Here is a 12329-nt window from a genome sequence, read left to right as displayed (position 1 = left end):
TTTCCCTTTCATACCTAAAGCCTCTGCAGAATTTCAGCCTGGTGTACCTGCCCTCTTTATTGAGCCTGCACTGACTCAGTGACTGTCAGAATCTCCTCTCTATTATCACAGCAGTGTCTGGATACTCTTATGGGACTGACTGTTGCTGGATCTCTTGTTCATCTAAAGATCATCGTCATTGCTTAGCTGATTGCCTGGTATGTGTGTTGAGTAAATTAAAAAAGGTAGCTTAAGGTAGCTAGAGCTTTTTTAAGTCAAAAGCACTGGTCCTAACAGGTTTTATTGGCTCCAAATCGTTACTTGTATGTTTGAGACCACATTTGGCTCATCATACATTCCTATAAATACATAAGTGTGCCAAAGCCAAAGATATATAGGATTCTTTCTAAAGTTGGCTAGGGAAAATCAACTTGATTTTCAATAGATGAACGTACAAATCACCACAAATCACTTTCATATAAATGTTTTATTGCAGAGATGTTATAATTATTTACATGCTGCAACATGTCACAACATAAATTTACCAAACATTTCATGGTGGGTTTCAGATAATAGTTTCAGAATAACCACAGAGTGAGTGAAGAGACTTATAGCTTTATAGACTCTACAGCTCTCGGTTGCTAAATGCTAGAAGTCAAAGGCAGTGTTTTTCAGTCCTACCTGTCATCACTTGCATGCAGAAACTTATGAAGCAAATACAAGAGAACTGTCCAGTTTCAAATCCATATTGCCACCAAAGTTTACAATGGGTTGAGTTATAATTCATGTCATAAAGCATTTAATTCTGGCATAAAATATACAGTTCTGTTAAATTGGTATAAATCTACTTATTTATAAACCCTGGCTTAAAAACAAGGACAGGATGCAGCTCGCACATGCACTGAGAAGGACAACCTAGCAAGTGTTTGTGACCTTATTAGTGTTTATATCACTTCCTTATTATCAATCTGGGAAAATAAACTCAAGAATTATAGATTATAGATTTCAACTTCTCTCGGCGACAAGTAATGACAATGAAACTCTAGGAAAGAACATAAGCACTCTTGCTGATTTATGCTGGTGGAGAAAAATCTATAGACTAAGGTGAACTTTGGCAAGTCTTCTTTAAGCCACACCTGAAGCAGGATTACTCTGAAGTGCAATAAAAAGTCACTGATGCTTGACTGCTTATTTCTCAAAAAGTGAATAAAGTGCTAACTGATCTCAGACATAAACAAGTACGTGGATCTAGAAACAGGTACACAAATACACCATAACATTGTATTTCTAAGTTACCAAGTAGATAGGCCTTGATTGAAAAGGAAGGGAAGAGAAAATAAATGAAGGAAACACACAGAAAAATAGAATTCCTATGTCTTCAAACCTGCCCACAAACCTGAGTAATGCACAGAGTGAGGAACCGGGTGAGGGGGATTTGTGCACAGCTTTGCAACATGGTGAAGGGCTCACTTACTCCTGAATAAAACCACTGAGGAAATTCTGATAATGAATGCAAAGAAGTCCTCATTTTTATCATCCACTGAGAATGCTATTCTCCAAGAAAAGCCCTGTATCCATCCCTGATCCCCTTTCTCATCTTTTATCCTCCTAGCATGTGTCCCTTGTTGCTCATGAAATCAAAAAGTTACTTCTGCTGGAAGTGTCCTGGCCAGATAAGCCGTTGAGATGTCAGTGTTTAGGGTGACAGAAAGGGAAGTCTGGGTCCCATGTTTAAGTGACTCATCTTTAAATACAGTGAAACTGAGCTTTGAAATAGAATCTCCTTGTACAGTCACACCAACAGGGCCAAGTCAGCAACTTAGGATTTTCACACCAAGTGACCAGTGTGGAGTGAAATAAATTGTATGAAATATGCTTTGGGGATTGTTCTGCCTTGCAAATAAACCTCTGCGTTTTACATTGCGAACTAGACGGTTCACAATGGCCATTTGCAGGACTTGTACGTTTTCAAGTGCTTGGGAGAAGGATGAGCCCATACCACCTTATAGGCTTGGGATAAACCGGGTTATAAATCTCTTTGGGATCTGAGCCCAGCAAGTTCTAGCCCTAGCTGAAGCAATGAATAAGAGTTTATGAGAATAAATACTTTAAGGTCATTGAAAATATTCTATATTTAGTATGCACAATAAAAATACACCATATAATAATATGGATGTAATCATAATATTTTTCTTTAAAAAAATAACCCCTTGAAAGTGCTATCAGGAGCTCCCTTTTCATCTGCTTTGAAAGGCAAATTTCCTGGCTCTACAGTAATTCTCATGTCATTCCTAGAGTCTTCCCTTTCCAATGGTAATAATAATGCACAGTATATTGTTCTCACTCTTAGTTTCTTCCTTATAAAATGCTGCTAAGTATGAAATACTGAAAGAGTTAAAAGGGATAATTATTTGGAATGAAGGCATCATCTCTCTGACTTCAAACAATAGATTAAGTTGTCCTTAACTAATTGAGACGTAAGACTATGTAGGACCATTTGATCTTCGATATTAATCAAGCTTCTCAGCCCTAACGAGAAGTGCAAAACAAGTAACGTGACTTGTATTAAAAACCCTGATTAAGACAGTATAACAAACCGTGAAGTGAAATAATAGTTAATCCAAATTTGCAATATCTAAGTCACAAAACTGAAATATTTTTTTCATAACAATTATGACTTCCCAAGCCAGAGAAAGCTTATTATACTTCAAGAATCAACTAAAGTTGATAGATAACAGGTATTCTGTAAGTTGCAAGAACAATTGAGTAGCTGAAGATTGCATAAATGTGTGTCACATAATATCAAAGTTATTTGCAAAAATTATACAATCTGGAATGCTTGAATATGAGACACAACAATGTACTGAAACATACATTTATAAGAAAATGAGAGCAATCATTGATAGAAAAGGTATTCTGGGATGCATTAAGTTAGCAGTGCTATCAAGATTATATAGGTAAAGTAAGTTCTTTTCCGTCAGCTACTTAGAATTTCCGTCATATTCATTTATACCTTCTTCTTTGCAAATCTCAGGCCTCTTCTGTGTCTTCTGGTTTGCCTGGCTTAGGATCTCCAAAGTCCCATGGGTAAATATTGGTCAGGGGCAGACACTGAGGGCTACTTCCTCCAAACATGCTGAATGTAAAGATTTTCCTAGTGTTACAGGGAAAGACTTTGGGGCCAGTCTAACTTCCCCATGATGATGTCTCTCTCCCCTCCTTAAGTTTTCCTCCGCCCATGCCTTCCATGTTTTCCCTGATTGACAAATACTCTTTGGGAATTTTTGATCCTTCTATCTTCAGTCTTATCACATTCAGGGTTTCTTCTTTTTCTTTCTGGGGAATGCTACTTTGAAAGTATCCCAGATCTCTTATTTTCGAGACCCTGCTACCTTATTTGCATTTAAAGTCGAAGAGGCAGGTAAAGCTACACTATTTTCGGCATTTGGCTTATCTGGGGTCTCAAACTCCCAAGGACACACCTCAGCTCGCAATGTGAAAGGCTGCTGAAAATTATTACTTGAATGATAGGAAGATGTCTTATTTTCCTGGTCTCCTATTTGGTTGAGATTTTCATTCTCTATTTTTGATGCTACAACTCTGGGGGGCAGTTCTTCATATTGCCCAGCACACACAGTGGCTGCACAACGCTGACCACCATTCTCATCTTTTGCTCTCCCTGGGGGAACCTGAGTCTTAGAAATCAAATGCTTCTCATCTTCAAAAAGGGTCTGACCTTGGCTCTCCCAAGGGCAGACCTCAACCTTGTCTATGCTCTTCTGATTGGATTGCTGACATAGTTCCGCTGCCTTGGGCTTGTGATGAGATTTCTCCTTTAAGGAAAAGGTTGGGTTTTTCTCCATTTCAGAAGCCGCAATAGATACATGCTTTTGAACTTTTGATTCTGAAGGCACAGGACCAGGGGTGAGGTCATAAATCTCCCAAGGGCACACTTCCCCTATGTCACAGTTGTCCTTCACCTGGGTGGTGACTAGGCTCATGTCAGAATTAGCAGTAGGGGGGTTGGACCTTTGTTGCTTCATAATCCCAGACTTCTGAGGTTTTCTCGGCTCTTCCAGATTATTAGAGTTTTGGGGGACAGAATTTTTAGTCTCTGTGTTATCTGAGTTTGAGGGTTTTCTGTTGGTCTCTCTATCTTTTGGCAGAGGTTTCTGGGATCTAGCACGTTCTTCCACACCTGATGTCTGGGTTTTCCCAGATAACCCAAGCGTCTTCTCCTTGGCGCTTGCTATGACACTGAGAGACTTTTGTAACATGGATGTTCGGGGATGCCCCCCGGGCTTCTTCTCTGAGCTGAGATTGTGAGCGCTCGCTGACTTACACACCAAAGGCACAGACTCCGTGGACTCAGCCTCGCTGTTTTCTTTCAGTGTCTGTGTTAGCTGTTTGCCCGACAGAGACTCCAGAGTGGATTTTTCTGTGGCTTCCTCCTCTTGGCTTTCAGTGGGTAAGCTACTGGACTCTTCCGTTTGGTCTCTCACATGATCGTAAGTGCTGTGGGATTTCTTCAGTGAGAAGACTCGGTTTTTCAGGGATTCCTCCTTGGGTTTCCCAGTGTTGCCTGACGACTCCTGTGGGTTCTTCCTGCCGAGGGCAGTGCTTTTGGCGGCGCTGTGATCTGTGAATTCCTTGTCTTCTTTGGAACACTGTCTGCTGACCGTCTCTGGGATCTCGGTGATACGCCTCATGATTGATCGGCCCAAGCCCTTCTTGGAGCACCGCTTTTTCTGGAGGTGGGGGTTATTTGTGATCATCTTCTTCCTTTTATATATTTCCAACTGGGTATAGAGTTTCTTCAGCTCATCCTGCCAGAACAAGAGGAAATTCACAGAGGTGTGGAATTTAGTGTTTCACCCAAATAATATCACTGATGGTCACTTTAATTCAATCAGCTTGAGCTCTTTATGGAAATTGTTTAGCTCTTCCTAACACTTCTACTCATCAACTTTCTCCACATTCTTACTTTCTGATTATTTCGTGTTTGGTTTCACACAGAGTTGACACTTTAAGACATAAACCCATGCATGCTAGCCTTGCTTTATGGAGCAAGAACTTTGAACTTGCAAGTTTTGTGGGCCAGGCTGAGCCTGGACCATAATAAAACATACTATATTGTCTACTGATAAAACATATCCCTGCAACAATATTGGAAGCATCATGTAGCCATTGATAAAGTTGTACCTAAGTTAGATTACGTTTAGGGGATGGCAGGCCATCAAATACTAAAAGCATCTTCTTCCTCCAAATGCTGACACATCGCCACAGATTATTTTAATTAATCCAGGCTCTCTGCGCACAGCAAAATGTCACAAACCATATTATGGAACATGTATAACAAGTTCATCGTTATGACTGACAAAAAGTCAGTTGAGACTATCAAGATTGGTTTGTGCATTCTAATTTATACCATGATTACACGTTTTAGAACAGGATTAACTCTGCACTTTATGTCTTCAGTTTGTACCTAAGCACACATTTTCTCACTTTCTTTCTAACACACATATGCACACGCATGGACACACATAAACACTAACCCACGTATGCTTGCCTGTATAAATGGGACTAATCTGAAATAGAAGAGAAATACTGGTGTTACCCGGATGTCCTCTGGATCCAAGCTGTGCTCACTCCAAGCTGAGTTGATACTGCTGTTCAGGTAGGATCCAGACCGGCCCATGTCTAGCTCATCCTCATATGCTTCTGTAGCAATGTCATCGCGTGGGTTATTGCTTGAATGTGAAAACTGAAATAGATATTCAATCTGAGCTCTAGACATTACTGTAAGACATAGCATTTTAACAAAAATTTTCTAAAAGTCCTAACGTTATTATCATTTCTTCAACTTAGATGAATTTATTTACTGAACTCTTTACAAAATTTTGCACTACATTAGTGTCTTGCTTTCCATGTCACACACTTGAGGTACTTTGCTCCCTGTTTGATTTTTATCTAGGCTCCCAGTGTCAACTTATATTTCTCCTCTTCCACAATATCTGCACTTCGCAAACAAGTAAAGAATACACAGAAATTTTCTCTGAGAGTAGCAGATAGATGGGATTTTTTTTTTTTGAACAGTAGGGTCTGCCTCATGTTTATCATGTTGCTTCACATAGGGGAGGCCGTATTTCACCTCTGGGCACAATTGGCCCTGATCACAGAAATGTGACTTTCAGTCTACCACACAGAGCTTCAAAAAAGTCTCCTTTCAAAAGGTGAAGGGAGTAAGAAGTACAAATTGGTAATCATAAAATAGTCACAGGAATGTAAAGTAAAGCAGAGGGAATATAGTTGGTAATATTATAATAAGTATGTATGGTGCCAAGTGGGTACTAGACTTATCGGGGGCATCAATTTGTAAGTTATATAAATGTCTAATCACTATGTTGTGCCACTGAAACTAATAAAATGTTGTATGTCACTGTAATTTAAAAAGAAATTTCAAGTATTTTTTAAAGGTTTCTTTTAAGACTCGGGGAGCAGGTGATCTGAATTCCAGCCTCGCAGGGTTGACAGTGAGGTCTTAAGCAAGCATGGACCTCTCAGCACAGTGCTCCTCCGCCTAAAGGACTCTGGGCTACATGGTATCTAAGTTCAAAATTAAAAGAGTCAGTGAGGTTACCTAATTTTTTTTCTCAAGCCCCTCCTTCATCATATTTTGACATATTTTTATTATTTTTCATGTGGTGTTTTGCTATTTTTCAGTTTCATGTATTCTTACTATCTCTATTCTTCAAAAGGAGAAGGGAGGAAGAGTGAATTGGGTAAATGATGGAAAGCAGGGAGAATTAAAACAACCCAGCCACTCTTTACACAATATGTAAACCAAGTGATTGTCCTATGAAAATTGAGAGAACAGTTTAGAGAACATGGGTGCCTTCTCCCAGCTTGTCATCAAGTCCTTTACAAATGTTTCTTTACAAAATTAACAGATCATTGCCCGGCAGGTGTGGCTCAGTGGTTGAGTGTCGAACCATGAACCAGGGAGTCATGGTTTGATTCCCCATCAGGGCACATGCCCAGTTGCAGGCTCAATCCCTAGGTCCCCCAGTAGGGAGCATGCAGCAGATCAATGATTCTCTGTCATCATTGGTGTTTCTATCTCTCTCTCCCTCTCCCTTCCTCTCTGAAATCAATAAAAGTATATTTTTAAAAAATTAACAGATCACCCTTTGATAATAGAGATATTTTAATGTTATTGTCCATTAAAATATTTGGGTAGGAAAATAGACATAAATAGAGATACCATGTGAAAAGATAATTCTCTTTTTAAGTAACAATGGCTGTTTTGTAATTGGGACTGGCTGAGAAACCACAGAAACTGATGAGCCTTTCCTTCATTGCTCTACTTATGTTTGTGGTTCCAACATGTACCATCAACTTAAGGCCATAAAGATGAGTAAAATATAGTCCCTGTCCTTTAATTATCCCATGCTACTAGTCAAATCACCTGGAGCTTATTTATGAGAATGGAGATGTTTTTTGTTTGTCTGTTTGTTTTGTTTTCTTGAACAAAAGCTTAGAGACCATCGTGAGTTTAAGAAACAGTTATTTGTCAGATATGGTCTACTTCCTGCTTTTTAATCTTTCTTTGTGCTTCTCCCTAAAATACTATTTCAGATATTTATCTTTTCTGTTTCTTATAATGTCCTTCAGAATATAATTACCACAAGAGCACAGATTTTTATCTATCCATTACTGTATTCCAGGATCTAGAACAGTGCTTAGCAAAGCCCCTCAAAATTTTTTTTTAAATTATCTGTTACTGAGATATAATTCACTTACCATAAAATTATACAATTCCATGGTTTTTAGTATATCCACAAGGTTGACTTACAGAATATTTTCAACACCCCTAAAAGAAACCTTTAACTCATTAAGCAGTCATTTCCATTTGTCCTCCACTAAACCTAGCCCATGACAGCCACTGAAGTGCCTTGTGTCTCTATAGAGCTGTCTAACCGGGACTTTTCACATAAATTGAATCATACAATATGTGGCCTTTTGTGTCTGGCTTCTTTCACTCAGCAAAATGTTGTCGAGTTTTGTACAAGGTATAGCATGTATCAGTGCTTTATTCCTTTTTATTGATGAATAATATTCCACTGTATGGATAGACCACCTTTTATTTATACATTTATTAGTTGATGGAAATTTGGGCTACTTCCACTTTTTGGCTAGAATCAATAGTGCAACTATGAACATTTATGTACAAGTTTTTGTATGAACCTATGTTTTCAATTTTCTTAGGACCTCAATAGCAATTTATTGAATGAATGAATAGTCTGAGTATGCATCCATCTAATGTTATCATACTATGCAATGTATAAAAATGGTTAAGATAAGTCTCAGTAACAGACTAATCCATGAACATTGTGGCTTTTTGGTATAATTGAAATAAGGAATAAAATAGGTATTTGCTTTTTAAAAATAATCATTTGGCCTTTTCAATCAGGCTGCATCTCAATGTGTTGGTTAAGTCTGAGGGTTGAGGTAAAGCCTGGGGTGAAAGACAAGAGATCACAGTTCTTGTTTCAGCCATGCTAATGCAGTATTGTGTGGCAGTGGCCAAGACTGAGCTCTTGTAAAAGAGGAAAATAATGATAATGCTGTCATTTATATAATCCGTTTGTTCTCTGATATTTTATTTCATTCCAGGCAACCTTACTGCTATCACGATCATGTCACAGAGGGGGAAACAAACTCAGAGAGATAAAAAGTCTTGGCTAATATCATATTATATAGCTCGTCTGAGTTTAGGATCCATGTATTGAGTCCTGGCCCATTTTCGCTGCTTCATTATGCTGCCTACATAAGTCTTTGTCATAATCTATCATTATTAAGCAAGACTTTTCTATGTATAATATTATAATTATTTCTATTTAAATAAAAATTGTCCAAATGTTTAAAATAATTTCTCTGAATATAAATCCCAAATAAGAGAATTCTTAGAACAGTATAATTATCTTTAAAAATTATTTTGATGTTATAGCTACTATGAAAGCCACTTTGAATCCATAATAATTAAAACATAACAGGATATCAAAATACTTGGAAAAGGACTAAAGCAGTTGATGGGTTTTGTACTAATTGTCATTTAACAATTATGTGATATATTTAATAAATCCCCCCACCCCCCAAAACAAACAAACAAACAAACAAACAGACAGACAGACACCTAGTTTCCTGAGGAGGGAGCTTTAAAAACACTTTAGATGTCAAGCAAATCTCCACACCTCCCTTTGCCTAGATTGCCAGGTCGTTTTAAAGGAGAAACAACTTGAGGCTCATATAAGATAATTGTCTTGGAAGAGAAAAGTAATGTCAGAGGAGTACCTTTGGAATCAAAAGTAACCCAATGGTGACTGTCACAGTCAAATGAGTATGTGCAAAATACAGCATCAACATCCAATCAGACTGAAGCCTTGAGGCAAGGACAAATCTGAAATGAGAATTCAACAAGTTAGCAATTTAACAAGATCTTTACATAAAGCACTAGAAGCTTGGAAGCTCTATAACTCCATATATTAAGGAAAATATAAAAAGGAGCAGGAAAAAGAAATTATATTGTTTCTATGACATATTTTCATCATAGAAGGACAAGGGTCTAGGCAACCCTAATGGAATGCATAATAGTGAACTCTCTATAATTTATTATCCAGTTAGAAAGACAGCACAAATATAATGTACTAAGCATTTCCTCAGATAATTGTTTTGTGTGTAGGTTTAATCTACAAAGAAAAAGCAGCAAACATATGCTAACTCAATAAAAGAGTTGTTACAAACTGACTGAAGGATTCTGGCAAAATTGGGTTGTAAAACATATCCAAATAACTCTTGCGTCTACATTCTTTATTTAAAAGCATTAATTAGAATTAAAATGGTGAATCTTTAAAAAATAATTTTGACATATCAATTATTCTTAAATTAACTTGTAATTACTACCTGGGTTTTCGGGTTGCAGTTCTGACCAGAAATATCTCAAGAGAAACTGGGTTTTGCAGTAGTTTTAAAGCTTCATTTTTAAAAAGAGTATTTCAACTTTTAAAAGATAGTTCCGAAAGTCAGAAACATAGAAATATTTGAAAATTGAGCTCAAGAATAAAAGCAAACTTTATAAAAAATCTTTATGCTTTCTCAAAAGTTTGCTTTATGCCTGGTAGTAACAATAAATAAGGATTAGAACAGACTGGGCAAATGCCCTCTGCATTATTTCACCTTCTAGACTTAATCCTTGTATTTTATTTTTGTTCAAGCTGACAATTTGAGAGTACATGTGTATATAATATGGAGTCATAATTTTCATTTATGTATGTATACATATGTGCATATATACTCATATTTATATACATATGTATAATTTTATATCTTAAGCAGACAAAAAAGTGAATATATGTCCTAATGATAGGGAATACTCTTGCTGATTTCAGAAATCTTATTTAATAGTTTATTCCAGGAAAATATTACTAAAATTGATCTACCTAATTTAAATTGTTATGTTATTGTTTTCTTATACTTGGACTATATCAGTATTAGAGCCAAGCATTTATGAATTCAGTCCATGTGTAAATAATAAATTGTGCATATATGGCTTAATTATTACTGCCTATTGTTTTCTACTCATCCCCTTAAAATCAGAGTTTAAAATTCACTGAAAAAATATTTAATGATGAAAAGTAAATCAAGATAGAAAAGAATATAGGTCATTTAACTTTTGAACAGATTTAATTTTTTGGGTAATTAATTTGGTTCTAAGAAATATAGCAGGTAATTATAGGGTTGAAGTGGGAAACCCTTTGCATGGCAGTTGCACACTGACAATAGAAGACATTTAAACATCTGTAATAAGCCTTCTTGAATGATTATAACTCTTTAGTTGGTTTGTTAATGTAACATTTAATTTATAGATGTTTTTAGAGCAGCATGTTTATAAGATCTTGAAATTATGTGCTTGATATCTTGGAAACAACCTAAACGCAGCTTTTCCTGGGAGATGGTCTGGGAGAAAAGGAAAGGCTATGGAGCTCAGGCACCAAGAAAAAGTGCGCTCAGGTGCTCACTGCATTTTGGACAAGGGCACCTGCTCTCAGAGCCTTGAATCTTTAGTCTGTGTAGAATTCTCCTCCTTGTCTATTTATAATTTCATATTTTTCTTCTCATATTTCCTTCCTCTTGTACTCTGGCTCTTCTTTCTCTCTTGTTAGGGGGAAAGAAAAAGGGAGAAATCAAATTACCTTGATCCTGGCTCTTTGATGGCATTTCAGGGCTGTCATCATAAATACCTCTGTTTCTTACTAAAAGTTTTAAAAGTACATTATGCCTGTGGCCCTATTCCTCTCTGGCATCAGCTATTTCTAGAAGTGCAAGATATCATTTTATGATTATTTATTAAAGTGAAAGATGATAATTATCCTACAAAACTTCCACAGATTCACAACCTGCCACCCTGACTTCCATTATTATCAATCTTTATTTTTCTACTGAGGATAAAGACAAATATTCAAAGTTTCTAATTACATTTTTTAGTGTATCCTAACCTTTAATAATGATGAGACATTGAATGACATATTTTTTTATGTTTTTTAAATTATAATGTTCCTGTTCTTTTCTTTTTCTTTCTTTCTTTTTATTTTTTTATTTTAGGTCCTCTCTGAGTTTTTCAATTCATTTTCAAATATGAATCAGGTGAAAATTCCTAGAAGATAAGCCATACATATTTCATTTTGTTCACTTATCATAAGCCACCTTTTTCTTCCTTTGTACTCATTGACTAGAGAGATACTTGTGACATCAAAAAATGGCAGGCCATGCCGCACATTCTTACCACTGAACATTATTGCTAAAATGCAATGATGACAAAACTTCATTGCACACAAAAATAGAGTCATCAGGTTGAACTGGTTCTTGTTTGTTTTGAATTCAGCAGAATTCACACACATATGTTGTCTCTCTGAGTATTAAAATTTTGAAAAGTATAAATCATCATATTAAACACGAATGAAAACATACACAATTTAAATCTACTTTGTAATGTATGTATGTATTGCCTTATATCTTCAGAACAAAAAGTATTACATTTCATAAATGATATTAAATGACATTTCTGTAAGGGCCTTAACATAAGTGAGTTAACCTTCAAAATAAATGAAGGCAATAAATATCCTATCAGAAGGAACTAAAAACAGCAGAGTTACAAAACTATAGTCCGGTCGGTGTGGCTCAGTGGCTGAGTGTTGACCCATGGACCAGGAGGGCATGGTTTGATACCCAGTCAGGCAGGGCACATGCTGGAATTGCGGGCTCGATCCCCATTGATGCAGGAGGTAGCCAAC

General features: G+C 36.7%; 1 protein-coding gene across 1 annotated transcript in view; it reads right to left on the bottom strand.

The window, feature by feature from the left end:
- Nucleotides 1-447: 447 nt before the first annotated feature.
- GPR158 (G protein-coupled receptor 158) overlaps nucleotides 448-12329 on the bottom strand; it is a 366465-nt gene continuing 354583 nt past the window's right edge. The window contains exons 8-10 of the mRNA XM_015570519.1: nucleotides 9334-9458; nucleotides 5597-5743; nucleotides 448-4805 (exon numbers count right to left, since the gene is read on the bottom strand). Coding sequence (XP_015426005.1) covers nucleotides 3351-4805; nucleotides 5597-5743; nucleotides 9334-9458 — 1727 coding nt within the window. The 3' untranslated portion in view covers nucleotides 448-3350. The remainder of the gene's footprint in view (nucleotides 4806-5596; nucleotides 5744-9333; nucleotides 9459-12329) is intronic.

The sequence above is a fragment of the Myotis davidii genome, unplaced genomic scaffold, assembly GCF_000327345.1.
Source record: "Myotis davidii unplaced genomic scaffold, ASM32734v1 scaffold86, whole genome shotgun sequence".
Taxonomy (NCBI): Eukaryota; Metazoa; Chordata; class Mammalia; order Chiroptera; family Vespertilionidae; genus Myotis; species Myotis davidii.
The sequence above is the reverse complement of the archived record's forward strand: the minus strand, read 5'-3'. Positions and strand labels throughout refer to the sequence as shown.